This window comes from Xyrauchen texanus, chromosome 1 (assembly GCF_025860055.1).
Source record: "Xyrauchen texanus isolate HMW12.3.18 chromosome 1, RBS_HiC_50CHRs, whole genome shotgun sequence".
Taxonomy (NCBI): domain Eukaryota; kingdom Metazoa; phylum Chordata; class Actinopteri; order Cypriniformes; family Catostomidae; genus Xyrauchen; species Xyrauchen texanus.
This window is the reverse complement of record NC_068276.1, coordinates 36,601,574-36,617,347: the sequence shown is the minus strand read 5'-3', so window position 1 is coordinate 36,617,347 and position 15,774 is coordinate 36,601,574. Positions and strand designations below refer to the sequence as shown.

The window sequence follows — 15,774 nt, the reverse complement described above, 5'->3', positions numbered from 1 at the left end:
ACCTTAAATCTTCCTTTCCATCTCTTTATCGTTCCTTCATTTCCACCATATATCTACCTTTCATTCTTTTCTTAATTCCTTCCCTCACTCCCTCCCTCTCTCCCTCCTTTCTTCCATCCATAATTCCCTTCCCTCCTTTCTTCTTTCTTCTTTCCTTCCTTCCTTCCATTGAAAAATTCAGAAACAGATATTTGGGAATTTAATTTAGTTTTTAAACGTAATTAATCAATGTGATAGGTACCTGGAAAAGAGTATTTCATGTTTTGTGTAAAAACAACAGAACAACATTTTGATTCTTTGATTTGCATTTTATTTTTCCAGCAAACTCCTCTCGTAATGCCTTAAAGTCTTAAAATCGGTTTTACTGTCAATTTATTAGATTCTAATGGCTAAGACCCCAAATCAGATTAATCTTTAACAAATTATCCAACCCTCACATACAACAACACTCCCCATTCATAAATACCTTCTGTAACACTCTAACATCACATCATATATATTATTACCACATGTTTTATCTATCTAAAACCCTGAAAACTACAAACATTAGTACAAACTAGCCCAATAATTCATGAAATGGGAAAATGTTGGAGTGAAAGAGATTTATGCCTCAGACTCGAACATCTTCTTCCTGCCATCCATACCAGCCTTATCCTCGATGTTCTTACGCCAATCACCTACAGACTCCTTCTCCTGTGGTGGCAGAAAAAGCAGAATTTTATTTTACTAAAAGCCTTTTCCTGTACTTCAATATCTTATGACACAGGTTTACCGTTTGACTCCCTTGCACTGTTTTAAAAGTCTCTATATTAATTAAGTGCTAAGATAGACAGACAGACAGACAGACATTGAAAGGGTAATAGTGTGCACTCGCCTCCTCCTTGACTTCCTTCTTGACTTGTTTGAGGTTGGCTCTCAGGTCCAGGGACACCTTGTGTTTGGAGCCCAGCAGTGCCTGCAGCATGGCATCAGCAGACATGCGTACTTTCTTCAAAACAGGCTTCTTGAATTTACCTTTCAGGTCCTGAACCTTTATCTTCAGATCATCAATCTCAATAGATCAAGGAAAAAGAGACGCTTTTGAAAAAGAATACCCAACATAGAAATGAAATATATTTTTGTAAGACCTGAAGGATAAAATTGTACTGCCTGAAGTACCTCTTTGTCTGACTTAGACACTTTGCTCTCCATATCGTATCTTTGTTCATCAACGATATCAATCTGCTGGTGCAATTTCTTACACAGTTCCTTTACACACAAAGACACAACCAGACACATATACACTGACAGTTATTCATTCAGTTATACTGTGTTATACAAATACTTACTGAAATTTGTGTTATCACACATTCAGCTGTACTCTTGCATGTTATAAGTCACTCAGCAATAACTGTAACGGAATAAGATGGTGTATCCAAATTTTATTTTAATTTTTTTATTGGTTGGTATCTGTAATAAATTCTTAGTTTAAAGGGACACAGTAGTTTATCCAAAAATGGCAATTCTGTCATAATTTACTTACCATGTTTTGGAATACAAAAGGAGATGTTAGGCATTATTTCATACAATGAAAGTGAATGGTGACTGAGGCTGTAATTCTGCATAACATCTCCTTTTGTGTTCCACTGAAGAAAGTGTGATTCTGTGCATCTTTACCAGTAGTTCCTGCATGTTTCCCTGCAGCGAGAGAGCAGAGCAGTTCTCCTGCATGTATCTCTGTTTTTCTTGTTCTGAATTAGCTGCTTCTTCCTCCAAAATCCCGTGAGCAATCTGAAGCAACAAACTCTGCAGCACAAAGACAGAGAAGTAGCACAGACAGTATTCAGTAAGTGAGTCATTGACGGCTCATGGCTCAGAATATCAGGCCAGTGCTCATGAAGAAAGAGATGACCTCACCTTCAGATTGTGCCTACGGCTGGATGTCATCTTTTTTCTGTCATAATTAGAAGTTTGTAAACAGTGAGCACAGAACATTTCATCAGCCCACTGATTGTTATGATGATTATAATGGGTGAAACAGAGAGATTATGATGCACTCCAGATAATGTATCAGGCCTTTTAAAGAATTGTATGGATTAGTTCTCTAGTATGAGCCATTGTAATAAAAAAAAAAAAAGAATGCTCAGTTATTACCAATTTGCAGCTTGTTGATGCTAAACTTATTAGTGGAGTTGAAAAGTGCAGAATTGAGTGATGCTGTCATTCACTCCGAGTATTAATGTATGTAGTATTTTGCGCATATGTGGCTTCTCACACTTTCATACCACATAAAGATCATGATGTAACCAATACTTACTCAGACATCTTGGACGTTTTTTGTGGAGACCCCGTGAAGGTAAAGACGCCTGTGGGTGGAGGAAGAGGAGTTTTGTTGCCTTCAATCAAATGAAAACAATTTGCCTTCAGTCATCAGCAGGTCTAAATTTGGCCAAGGATAGTGTGTGTGTGTGTGACCGATAAAGGGTCTTTGAAGGATGCATATGTGTGTGAGAGTGCCAATACCCACAAAAGTGTTTAAGGGTTTGACTTTGAGGAACAGTTGGCTTGTGCTCTTTTTTGGAGTTCCTTTGTAGGTGGCAGGAGGTCACACACACCCAAAATAGGAGATCTAGACAGCTGGGAGACAACATGCTGCCTCTTGAGGAATCTCCTCAGCTTCCAGACACAACAGCTGAAACCCTCAATGGCAGACATGCTTTCTGAAGTTTGTCTTACAAAAAAAAAATATTAGGGCTAAAAAAGCATTTTGGACTGAGTTGGAGCAAAATGTCATTATATAAAAATTCACTATGGATATATCATCAGCCATTTTATAATAAAAGTGATTTATATGGATAAAAAGCGCTGATGAAGTGAAACTAGAAAGTTGCACCTAGAGATGCTTAAAGAGATCTGAGAATATATTCTATTATGTAGAATATAGAGATTATATACATGTTATACATTTCTCTACAGAATATAGAATATAGTGATTCTGTGAAAATATTCAAGTCTTCATATATTTTACATTGAAATAATTATACACCAAATTTTCCAAACAATACCAAAAATATGCACAAAAGGCTGGTTTAATAATTACATATTCCAGCTGACCAGTGTGTACATGCTTACACATTTATAAATCTCACAATATTCTCTAGTGAAATCAATATAATTGTTTCTGAATTAATATCTCATGAGACAACAGGGTGATAAAATGTATACCCCAATAATCCCTCAAGCATGCATGTTCAATATGATCAAACAATACTTCCTCCAGACAGAACTGATGTACAACTATCATAGCCAATTATCAGGGAGAATTGCCCAGTATTAGTTTGATGTGCTGTCTGCTCAGCATGTGTACAAACTTTGCCTGTTATTGAGATCTGTTACATGCTCTAATGTTAGAGTGATAAACCCCAGTACTTTTGCAGCTCTCAGAAATGGACAGAATAATAAATAGATGTACCTTTCAGTGTGCAGCAGGGAGGTCTGATGGGATTAGAGGTAAAGCGTGTGAGGCTATGTCATTAAATGGGTTTATATAGTCTTCCCAAATGGCTTCTCCATTCTCTTTAAGGAAACAGATCTTTCCTTAAGCCAATGAGATTTCAATTCTCAACACCTGCTCTCCTCAACAATCACCAGACAAGCACATGCACGCACACACACACACACACACACACACACACACACACACACACACACACACACACACACACACATACACACAAAGCAGCTCAGCTATCAAAATGGGACATACCATAGTCTTCTGTTGGTTTTGTATAAATAATTACTACGAATTAATGCTAAACCTACATTCTTTCTCTATCAGCAGTTACTGTAACTGCAAGATATGTACAAATTTAACCCTCATTAAATTGCTAAATGAGACTTACTGTAACCTCACCATAATGATGTAACTGTATCACTGCTGTTACTGGAATCTGTGTGTTTTCCCACCTGTGCTAACAACAGTGTTAAGCAAAAATAAAAAAAGGTAACTCAAACCTTCAACCCTCTACACATACTGCAGACTTTTATAAACATCACAAATATTTTTAGAATTGCCATAATAATGCACTATTTCAATATTTCTACAAACTCCTCTGAATGTTGGCAGGTCTCCTTGAGAAGATTATACAGTTAATTGTTTTTGTCTGTTCTAAGTGAATATTGTGGAAATTATGAATCATAAATCATTCAATTATGAAGTGGTAAATTGGTCAATCCGTTATGGAGGTCCAAATGACTCAAAATGTAATTATTAAATAAATATTTCAATATTCAAATAAACATTGAATGCATAATGAAACAAAACAAAAACTATAAAATCTTTAAATTATTCACTGAATCATTAAAAGAATCATTAAATGTCCCTTGTATATAATTTTTCCACTAGTTTACTTCCATTTTCATTTGAACATTTTCTTTGTGTTGGATTTTAATCTAAGCACAAGCTGAGCTAGGTACAGTAAGAGATTTCTTTTTAACTCTTGCAGATGAAGTTGCCAGTAAAAATGTTTACTTAATTTTAATCCATATATAAAATGGAGAGAAGGTCACTGTTAAAGAAGTTATACTACTTTGAAAGGCTTGTTACACCCACTGTTATTGACCTTCTGATACTCATAACCCTGAAAACGATAAGACACGAAGTTTACACACAAGTTTATTTTTTCGTCAGCCCAGCCCAGTGCTAGGTGACGTAGCTAAGTGATAGAAAGTAAAATACTTTACTGTTTTACCAGACTCACACATGTCAGTCGTCCACGATTTTAGTTGAGTTTTTTTTAAAAGTTTTTTTCGCAGTTTAAAACGTAATTTGTATTTAAGGTTAGATGCATAGGGAGTTTTGATTCTGATGGAATAAGTTCAGAAGCTTTGATGACCGGTGTCAGACTTTCAGCAGCACCAAATAGTTTTCACACTCAGTCATTTTCGACCACATCTGCTCGCAAGGTAGAGACCTGTTTTTACATCATTGCATGATGTTTTTTTCAGCAAATGAGCTCAACCTTTCTAACAGTGTCAAATGTGACATAAAAAGCCCCTTGAGCTGAGCAATTGCACAGATACTTAATGCTCGAATTCGGCCGACAATGATGCGCAATTCCAGGCACAGAACCAACTGCTATTCTTGCATACCGTGCATCTCAATCGGTAAGCCATTTATTCAGTGTGTATATGACTAATATAACATGTACGAAACATGTACAAATATAACATATTTAATATAAGGGAATTGTTAAAATAATTGTGTTAAACAGACATATTTTCAAATGAACTTGTGTGAATTTGATCTATGCGTTAGAGCAGTGTTTCCCAACCACTGTGCCACGGCACACTAGAGTGTCGTGAAAGATTGTCAGATGTGCAGTGGAAAATTATAAAATTCCACAAAATAAATAAATGCATGAAAAAAAATATATAATTTCATGGATCCAAATTCGCCATTTTGAAACCATAATCGCTCACTTTTTTTATTAAGAAGAGCAATAATTAATGTGCAAAGTGACTGATATTTATACACATAAAGGGTCTTTCATGTGACTCGTGCCAGCGCAGTAAAAAGTTTGGGAACTACTGCTTTAAATAATTCTTAGGTCATAGCTATAGGCCTACGTGCATTTATTTATTTAATCATTGCCACTGACATGTGTTGCTGTTTAGCCCGACTTATTCTACCTTCTTGTTTGCTCATTGCACAGGGATTGTAGTACTCTCCCATGTGTACCTTTCACAGTAAGCCTGTGTTCTTTGAGAGAAAGGCTCTTAAAGTAGAGTTGATTTTAGTCCATTCACCATGTCCAGACCGTCCAGCTCTTGGATCCACACACGGGCCTGTCAGATAGCTAAGAGGTTAGTAGAATCTGATCACAATGTTCTGGCTTCAAATCCCTTTAATAGATGCCTCTGCTTTAAATCTTCATTGACTTCCTTCTTGACACATTTAATGTTGGCTCTCAGATGCCTGAATCAACAAACAACATTTTTAGGTATTTCTATGCTAGTGTGACAGAGACTGATGCTGAGATACAGAGATGAAACAGACCAACTAGACAGGTGCTGTTCCAAGAGAGGCAGTGTCTGTACTCTGCCAAGACATGGAGCTAATTAGATTCAGCACATTTAAAGTCTGGTCAGAGAAGTTTTACTTGTGAAATTGACCACCTGGACTCAATGACCTAACTCACTCTTGCTGGTGAGGTAACTTCAAATCAGTGTACAGCTAATCTGAATTTTATTCAGAAAGCATATTTATTTGGAAAATAGACTTAAAACCAGAATTCTGTTATTCTGAGCTGAGCTGAGCTGAGCTGATTTTTGGGAAAGCATTGTGATGCCACTGAAGTTTTCACAATGAAACTGTTGGCAGAGGTAGCTTGAATTTCATATATGCATGTGTAGTCATATAGATTCAAATACTCCTATGTATTGTTATTCATATGTGTTATTGTTATTATGTATTGCTGGTTAACATTTATTGAGTATAGCTGTCTGTTATCATCACTTAAACCTGTGTATACTGGCGGGTGACACTAGGGGACAGTGGGGAGCCGCGGGGTGGTTTCACTTGTTCACATGAAGAAGTCACACTGCCAACTATTTCAACACTGTGATACAGAAATTAATTTACTGTTGTCTTTGTTGGATTTGCAGATCTTACAGTGTGTGACAGCAATAAAAATTATATGTGCCACCAGAAAACAGCCTCTTCTGTGTGTGTAACACATGTTTTAAAATAAATGTCAGGGAGACTTTCAGTGAGAATGAAAGAAACAGGCCATATGTGGCATATAAAAAAGTTGTATAGTTTTTTAGCACTTATTTGAACAGTTTTCTGTCAGTATACCATAAATCACTTACATCTCAGTACATTTTTATACACACACACACACACACACACACACACACACACACACACACACACACACACACACAAACATACACAAACCATGTTTTTATCTCATTTTGGGGACTCTCCATAGACTTCCAAGCATTTTATGGATTTTATACAAATCAAACGATAATTTCTATCCCCTAACCATAACCTTACCCTTAAACCTAACCCTCAAAGAAACCTTTTTGTATTTTTACATTTTCAAAAAAACATTGTTTAGTATGTATAATAAGCCATTTCCCTCATGGGGATCGCTGGCTGGTCCTCACAAGGTAGTTTTTTTTCAGGTTTTACTATCCTTGTGGGGACATTTGGTCCCCACAATGTAGTATAAACATGGTTTTACAAACACACACACACACACACACACACACTTTTGTTCTAGTCACTTGCCCCACAGGTCCTATCAGTCACATTTCAGAGTTTTCTATGGGTAATCAGCACCCTGTAACCATTTTAATATTCAAACAATAGTACTGCTTAGATGTAATAAGCAGAGTGCACACAAATATGCTTCATTTACACCACAGTTCTCCTCAGATTTAGAAAGAGAAATGGACTGAGAGAAAAGTATTAAGCTCACTATTTTCTATTCAGTGGAGTTAAATATAGAGAAAGAAAAAGGACAGCAGAAGAGATCAGATTGGAAAGAAAATTTGATGGAATAGTTCACCCAAAAATGGTCTCATCATTTACTTACCCTTATGTCATCTCAGACGCTATGATTTTCTTTCTTCGGCAGAAAGCAAACAAAGATATTTTGATGGAGATATAATGCGAATATATCCGCACAATGCAATTCACTTCCAAACCCCAAAAAGGACATAAATATGGCATAAAAGGAATCCATACGACTCATGTGGTTTAATCAATGTCTTCTGAAGCGATATGATTTGTTTTGGTGAGAACAGACCAAAATGTAACTACTTTAGTAACTACTAATGTACTACTGTAAATCAAGTTGTTACCAGACATGAGCTTAATCTGATAAAACCTCCCTTTGAGGGCATTTTTGGAACATCCTCAGTTGGGCAAACGATCCATTAAATAATACTTAGTGTTTATTCTAAAAATGCATAAAATTATTATTTTAGAGTTTGCATTAGTCTATAGCAACTATAATTAGCTTTATGAAAAATAAGTTGACATCTATGGTACGGTACCCCATTTAGAAATTCTGAAGATCCCATTCTAAGGAAACAAGTGTGTGTCATTGTGTGTTTGTATATATGGTAAAGCTACACAATTGATTAGATTAGTTCAGTGATGTGATGTGATGTAAAACCTGCTGATGAAAAATGTAACATAAATATTTCTGTTAGTAATAATAAAGAGATAATGGTGTTGCAGTAGGCCATGATAAATGGCATGAGGATGATTGATTTAGTTAGCAGGGTGAGAATCATGATGGAATGTGAGAAATGATCAGATAGAATAAGGAACATGAGGAATGACCAGACCAGATGACGCCAGTTTCTTTTCCCATGTTTATTTGCAAAGGTGAGTCCAGGAGTCCTTCATGTTGTACATGACTGAATGTTAACGATGAGTCTAGTTACTTCTGGTTTGGTGAATGTTTAGTTTGGATGCAAAAGCACCTTTTGACAGCAAAGCGTGCAGCAGCAACAACAGAAAGTCCATCAGAAAACAACAGCTCCAAAACTGAAACGGCTGCCGGTTTAAGCCTCGGATTCAAACATCTTCTTCCTGCCGCCCATGCCAGCCTTATCCTCAATGTTCTTACGCCAGTCACCCACAGCCTCCTTATCCTGAAACAAGACACAGTATTCATATTTTGACATTAGAGTGAATGCTACACTAACACTGTACTGCTTTGTGGCCTGATTTTTAACACTGATTATTTGACTAATTAAGTAATTAAGTAAAAATATACTTGTCCTGATAATATTAAAACTTTCATTTTAATAGGTTCAAATCTACTTTCATTTTACAGAGTAGACCCTTGCCTGAATGTACATCAGTTTGGTTTTACTTGTATACCTAACAGCTTTTACAAAAATATGCAAGTGAAATTTTAGATTTGGGGTAAAAAAAATATATTCTAATTTAAGATTCTATTGAACTACATGTAATCGACATACAAACACTCTGCTAGAGAAAACACACTTGCATAAATGGACTATTGTCTCCACATCTCACTTCTCTGTTTGACACCTAGCCATATATCTCCCTAGTATCCAAATGTGTTTGCCTATGTTTGGCAGGTGAGGTTTCCAGTCTTGGAATTGAAATCATGAGAGTGGAATATCCTCTGCCTAATTTTTTGTGTGGTAAAACTTTAAAGTGTGTGTGGGTTTATTGACTGCAGTAGTGCGCTTACCTCCTCCTTGACCTCCTTCTTGACTTGTTTGAGGTTGGCTCTCAGGTCCATGGACACCTTGTGTTTGGAGCCCAGCAGTGCCTGCAGCATGGCATCAGCAGACATGCGCACTTTCTTCAGAGCAGGTTTCTTGAATTTACCTTTCAGGTCCTGAACCTTTATCTTCAGATCATCAATCTACAGAAACACACAATGCCATTTGATGAAAATCACACTCACAAAATGTGAAGCGGAATGAGCATAGAACATATTTACATAGAAATAGAAAACGTCTCTCTATAGCCAGTCTGCTCTTGGAAATTACAGAAACAAACTCTGGATAACAAACCTCTTTGTCACTCTTAGCTACTTTGGCAGCCATGTCATATCTCTCCTCATCCACCGTATCGATCTTCTGATGGAGCTGTTTGCACAGATCCTAAACACAGAGGAGAAAACATTCACATACAATGGCTTCAAAAATGATTTGGACAATAAGCCACTTTCTGGTTGTCAAACATTGTCGGTAATGTGAATAAACCTACACAAGTGGTTACTTTGCAAGGACACGTGTGTGTGTGTGTCTGTGTGTGTGTGTGTGTGTGTGTGTGTGTGTGTGTGTGCGTGCGCACCTGTAGTTCTTGCACAGAGCCTGGCAGAGAGACTTCAGGGCATTTCTCTTCCATATATTGAATTCTATCCTCTACTGCCTGCTTTTCCTCAGCTATCAGAAGGTCCTTTGCTATTGCCAGCACCAAACTCTACAACAAACAATAAACAAGTGACATGGGCAACCAAAGCACACAATCCAGTAGAGCAGACTTAAATGCTTTAGTTTACCTTGAGATTATGCCGGCGGCTTGAGGTCATCTTTTTTCTGCCATGAGTTTTAGAAGAAAGAAAAAATATTTCAATCATTTAGGTTTAGAGTTGTGTATTGGTGTGTATTCGTGTTTGTGAGATTTCCAGTTAAGTTTACAGACTTACTCAGACATGGTGACAGACTTTGTTTTGTGTTCTGTTAAAGGAAATATAGAAAATGTGGAGAGACTTCCCTATAGAAATGATAAAGAGATACAGCTAATAAATCAGAGTTTGCACACTCTACACTAAAATGACATATGTTAGATTTTCTTAAATGATAGATGAGTTAGAAACATTGTTTCATGTCACACACGTTGAGCAGATGACAAATCTATTTGGCTACACATGTTTGTTTTTTGGTGAGTATGTTAGACTGATGCCTACAGAAAGCCCTGAAGAAGGAGCTGGATTACAAAAAGTAGGATAATTTCAGCCCAAATCAATTACTGTTGCAGAAAAATAACCTGACAAAACTACTCCTGGTCACAGTGCTGCCCTCTACATGCAGAAACCAAAAAAACTACTCCTGGTCACAGTGCTGCCCTCTACATGCAGAAACCAAACAACTACTCCTGGTCACAGTGCTGCCCTCTACATGCAGAAACCAAAAAAACTACTCCTGGTCACAGTGCTGCCCTCTACATGCAGAAACCAAAAAACTACTCCTGGTCACAGTGCTGCCCTCTACATGCAGAAACCAAAAAACTACTCCTGGTCACAGTGCTGCCCTCTACATGCAGAAACCAAAAAACTACTCCTGGTCACAGTGCTGCCCTCTACATGCAGAAACCAAAAAACTACTCCTGGTCACAGTGCTGCCCTCTACATGCAGAAACCAAAAAACTACTCCTGGTCACAGTGCTGCCCTCTACATGCAGAAACCAAAAAAACTACTCCTGGTCACAGTGCTGCCCTCTACATGCAGAAACCAAAAAAACTACTCCTGGTCACAGTGCTGCCCTCTACATGCAGAAACCAAAAAACTACTCCTGGTCACAGTGCTGCCCTCTACATGCAGAAACCAAAAAACTACTCCTGGTCACAGTGCTGCCCTCTACATGCAGAAACCAAAAAAACTACTCCTGGTCACAGTGCTGCCCTCTACATGCAGAAAACAAAAAAACTACTCCTGGTCACAGTGTTGCCCTCTACATGCAGAAACCAAACAACTACTCCTGGTTACAGTGCTGCCCTCTACATGCAGAAACCAAAACTCCTCTCTGCTCTCTGCTGCATTCACCAGGGATCACACCCAGGATACACCAAGGTATTCTGGCCCCCCTGACTCTATATTGCTCTGGGCCCATTTACTATAAACTATACTAGTATACTAGTACCACAACTGTTTAGAATTAGTTGTGGGGCCCCCTGGACCTGTGTGCCCCTAGAATTGTTACCACCTTTCACCACAGTAGCAACAGCCCTGATCACACCTCTTACTCAGTTACAGCCACTGAGTACTGCTCTCAAAAGTAACTACTATAAACACTGTAAACTGCAGCTATAAAACTTTCACTCACAGATCTCAATCGCTGCCAATCCTCCACACTATATTACACACTCATTCATAGCACACAGAGAACACCCCAACCATCACATACAAGGATATCAACCAGTTGTTGTTTTTTCTGTTTATTTATAAATGTTTTAGCTAATGGATTAATACAATGAATCCTGTTGTAACCTTGTTGGAGGAAAAAAACTACATTTGCATTTCCTAAAGGAAATAACTAACAGTGCTTGCAAAGCCACAAAAGAATAGCGTTCGTTTTAGGTTAGCCTTTTAAGATTTGGTTGTGTCTAAATGAAATTCTGGATCTGTGCTGTCTTTGCAGTGTAAATAAATAGATGTAACATTAAAAAAGACCACAATAACAATTTAGTCTGTAAATATTACAATGGTGTCTTCACTGTCTGTTACAGAGATACAATGTTTCACATTCAAAATGTAAGCCAAAGGGAGATTTTCAAACATCAATCTTAAATTTCCAAACAATGTACAGAATAAAGTTGACTAAAACTAAAAAGACAGCAAACATAAAGCAGGAATTATCTACAAAAGAATGTTTGAAAGGTGTATGAATGTTAAGCGGTTCAGGCTGAATCGATTGCAGAAGTTTTATACTTTGGGTCAGGGCTATAGAAAGGAATATTAATACAGTGCTGTTTTGCAAGCACAGTAGAAAAATGATATCAACTGACAGCTGTATACAGTTAGTGTGTGTATACATAGGTATGTGTTGCCTATATTATTTAGCTGTGTGTGACATAAATATGAGTGAAGCAGAAAGCTGATCTGTGTGTAAAATGATCCAAAGTATGGTATCCCAGGCAAAGAGGTTGAGACGTTGATTCATTAGAATCTTTAGTTTCTTAGTCTTTGTCCCATTGGTTGACACTGCGTGTCTGATTGACAGGAACAACAAGTGAGGCTGTTAGTCTGAGCAGACAGTCATAACGAATGTGTGTGCGCTTGAGCATTTAGGACTATATTATTAGATTTATTTTGTCGTTCTTTGAATTAGTTTATTCTATTCATTTAAATCTTTTGATTGTTCATATCTTAATTATATTTTATATTTTTATAAATAGATTCAGCTCTTCTAATATGCGAGCCGGCTCCCAATGTTCACCTACAAGAGCCGGCTCTTAGATCCGACTCGTTTGCGAACGACCCATCACTAATTTCCAGAATTCCTCAAGATCTAAAACTGGAACGTTGCTGTAGTGTTGAGCTGAGTGATGGACTGACTGAAGCCTCGGATTTCAGGGTTATTGAAATGTTAGCGCATAGTGTTCCCTCAACTCTGCCACATCACCCATATTAGGTTGTCTTGACATTATCTTGATATTTTGCAGGAATTCAAAACTCAATATGAGATTCCAGCACTGCACATGAAAAGGAAATACATTTTTACCATCCATTTTTCTCCTCTCTGTCTCACTATCGATGATACATAACCACTGTGTTAATGAGCAAGGCACATAACCCTTGGTAAAAGTATCTGATAAAAGACTACTCCCAACACTTGCTGCAACACCTCGCATACTCTTAAATCATGCACGCAAGAGGATGCTAAAAGTATTTTATACTGAAGACTGTAAATTATTTCTCTAAAATGCACTAACAGTGGCAGCACAAACGTCTCGTAAATATTTCTAGAATACAAAGTTTTCAAAATTTCTATTTTTCATAATAAACTTAGCTTACAAATGACTGAACACATTCCTTTGAATCACGCACTAACTCAGTTCTAATAAAACACATCCATATAATCCTCAAAAACACATCCATGCAGTTTGCAAATGCCACATTGTCATAAACCTCATCCAAACAGTCCTCATAAAACTCATCCCAAAATCATGTACACCATTAAGTACTTAAGTAAGTTACGTACACCATTTTTAAAAGATTTGAGAAAGTAGTGTGTAATAGGTCTGACATCATCTCACCTTTATGAAAATCTGGGTAACAGAACAGACCAGGAACTGTGTGTGGCCTCCGTACTGAAAGAGGGTTTTGATAGCATTCTTTGATGGCTCAGCAAAAGTCTTAAACTCTTTTTGGAATTGGTGTAAAGCACAGACCAATGAGCCTTCAAGCTGCAGAAAGTCAGCCATCCCCTCCCAGTTTCACAAATATAAATAACCTTTGCTTTCAAGATTGTTATTCTTATTTTATTACATATTTACTTAACTCTCTATCCTAAATGAGTTATAGGGCTCTAGAAAGCATAAATCACTAAAGAGAAATACTCATACATTCACACCTGCTATAACAATCATGTTATTAGTGGATCAAAATCGCCAGTCTTTTTAATTAAACCAATTATTCATGGATGGAAATACTATAAATAAAAAAAAAAGCATTATGATGTGACCCATTTTGAAGGCATGAAGTACAAATTTGATCAGAATCAGTCACAAAAAGAATATTTTTGATGCAATATAAATCTTTTTTTTTTTTTTACCTGTGCAGGGTTGAAACAGATCCACGTAGCTAAAATTGTGAAAAACATTCAATATAATTTATTTTCAAAGTGATTCAAATATGTATGGGTCACAATTGGCTGTGTATAACAATGACACAGTATTGTGGAACTATTACTATTAAATAATAGTTGTCAACACAGGATCCATAAATACTCAATTAAATATCAACGTAGAGTAGAGTGTTAGAAGCAGAGTCACACAGAGCAAAGTTTAGCAAATATTCCTACACATCTGTAGTATTTGTCATGTATGCTATTGCTCCGTGTTGCTATTCTGCTCCTTCCATCTATCAGCAACATATTTTAAACATCACTGAACTGCAGCAATTGCATTAAATCCACAACGTGCCAGAAATATACTAGTCATCCTCAGGAGAAACTGTATACATCTAGCCTGACTGACCTTACATTTAGCACACAGTTTCTGTGTGCTTGAGACTTCTAGGGCTTCTAATTCCAAGATGGAAAGGGAAGGGTGTCAGAGCTGTCAGCAACATGTGTGTATATGTGTGCATGGTGGTTTTGATGTTAGCTGTGTCTCTGTGAGTGATTTCTCTTTGATGACCCAATTGGTTCTGCCAGTCCAGTCCTTGCGTGAACAATCTTGAAATAGTTAGGACATGATGTCAAACCACTTTTACCCATTAACATATTTCCACACTGACTCCTCTGAACAAACAAAGTATTTATTTTCTCAGTATTAATTAATTTGACAAGCTCAATATAAGCAGCATCACAAACCCAGAGCAAACATCGAATTTATTATGAAATATGAACGTTTATGCCAAATTCATGTCTCCAACAACTAATACCAGCAGTAATTTAATGAAAATGCAACAGTATATTAAAAATATCTTCATCAGAGAAACCTTAGCAATTGTTCCCGGGATCCTGAGGCCCACTGGCACCTTATTTACACACCATTTCAGCATTAACTATCTCTCACTGAGAAAGAAACACAAGTAATAGTTTACAATAATTGTACACATTATGCAGCTATAGTGGAACAAAGCTATAAAAAATAAATCCCACAAATATCCCTTCCTATGTTTCCCTGTTTTAGGGTACTTTTACACAATACCATACAGCACATATTTATTAGCCGTGAAAAGTGGTAAGAATCAGAATCAGTTACTGTGTAAACCAGAATTCCCACAGTGCAGAATAATGTACTGAAAGCATATACTGAAATTATTTTCCTGCACTGCAAAACAACTCTGCCTGTCCTATGTGTCATGTGTCACAATTTACATTCATCAGGGGCAGATGAGGGAAACACAGGGAGAGAGTGAGGTGCTCTGCTCTGAAGTAAAGACATGATCATGGTGGGGAAAAGGAGGTGGAAAAATAAAGGGAAAGCAAATGAGTGGGGGTGAATGAATTGTTGAAGTTGTAATTCTGTTCATAAGGGAACTGGTAAGTTCTAAGTAATCTTTTACCTTGTTTGTATTATATCAGACTCAGTACCCCTTCTTCTCCATTGACCCCCTCTTTCCTGTATAAATAACTTATTCTGAAAGCTTGTACTCCTTTTAACTATTCAATCATCTATCCATTTCCCACCTACCTTGCCACCTGTCTGACAGTCTGTGTTCTGTTACCAGGTCTTTTTGGTCAGCCATGTTGAGCATGTTCCTTTTGGTTTGCATACACCAGTGATCAGCCTGATCCCCTATACTAACAGATCCTGTTTGAAGACATACATTCCATAA

The 15,774-nt window shown here is 37.2% G+C and overlaps 2 protein-coding genes across 5 annotated transcripts; both read right to left on the bottom strand.

Annotated features, from left to right (window-relative positions):
* Window positions 1-301: 301 nt before the first annotated feature.
* Window positions 302-3,500, bottom strand: LOC127649603 (troponin I, fast skeletal muscle-like). 3 transcript variants are annotated; one of them, XM_052134809.1, is made up of 7 exons: window positions 3,452-3,500; window positions 2,297-2,345; window positions 1,897-1,933; window positions 1,657-1,785; window positions 1,159-1,248; window positions 875-1,051; window positions 302-693 (listed from the first exon to the last, which is right to left on the bottom strand). In XM_052134809.1, exons 2-7 carry the CDS (start codon window positions 2,302-2,304, stop codon window positions 604-606), a joined length of 531 nt encoding a protein of 176 aa, XP_051990769.1. In that variant the 5' UTR covers window positions 2,305-2,345; window positions 3,452-3,500; the 3' UTR covers window positions 302-603. The 3 variants fall into 3 exon arrangements, with proteins under 3 accessions (XP_051990769.1, XP_051990777.1, XP_051990762.1); XM_052134817.1 differs by having other exon boundaries at window positions 2,297-2,375; window positions 3,452-3,491; XM_052134802.1 differs by lacking the exon at window positions 3,452-3,500 and adding an exon at window positions 2,507-2,656 and having other exon boundaries at window positions 2,297-2,375.
* A 4,871-nt stretch (window positions 3,501-8,371) lies between these two features.
* LOC127649623 (troponin I, fast skeletal muscle-like) lies at window positions 8,372-13,602 on the bottom strand. Of its 2 annotated transcripts, none has more exons than XM_052134841.1 (7): window positions 13,524-13,602; window positions 10,194-10,224; window positions 10,047-10,083; window positions 9,839-9,967; window positions 9,556-9,645; window positions 9,228-9,404; window positions 8,372-8,655 (listed from the first exon to the last, which is right to left on the bottom strand). In XM_052134841.1, the coding sequence occupies exons 2-7, from the start codon at window positions 10,199-10,201 to the stop codon at window positions 8,566-8,568; spliced, it is 531 nt and encodes a 176-aa protein (XP_051990801.1). In that variant the 5' UTR covers window positions 10,202-10,224; window positions 13,524-13,602; the 3' UTR covers window positions 8,372-8,565. The 2 variants fall into 2 exon arrangements, with proteins under 2 accessions (XP_051990801.1, XP_051990790.1); XM_052134830.1 differs by having other exon boundaries at window positions 10,194-10,261; window positions 13,524-13,564.
* Window positions 13,603-15,774: the final 2,172 nt, after the last annotated feature.

Coding starts and splice junctions, on each gene's coding strand:
- LOC127649603 (XM_052134802.1), bottom strand. CDS start 2,630: ATGTTGTCTCCCAGCTGTCTAGATCTCCTATTTTGGGTGTGTGTGACC. Junction 1,786..1,896: donor GCCGTAGGCACAATCTGAAG/GTGAGGTCATCT, acceptor TTTGTGCTGCAG/AGTTTGTTGCTTCAGATTGC. Junction 1,249..1,656: donor GAAACATGCAGGAACTACTG/GTAAAGATGCAC, acceptor TTGTGTGTAAAG/GAACTGTGTAAGAAATTGCA.
- LOC127649623 (XM_052134841.1), bottom strand. Junction 9,646..9,838: donor GCTCTGTGCAAGAACTACAG/GTGCGCACGCAC, acceptor CTCTGTGTTTAG/GATCTGTGCAAACAGCTCCA. Junction 8,656..9,227: donor AGAAGGAGGTCAAGGAGGAG/GTAAGCGCACTA, acceptor GTCTTGTTTCAG/GATAAGGAGGCTGTGGGTGA.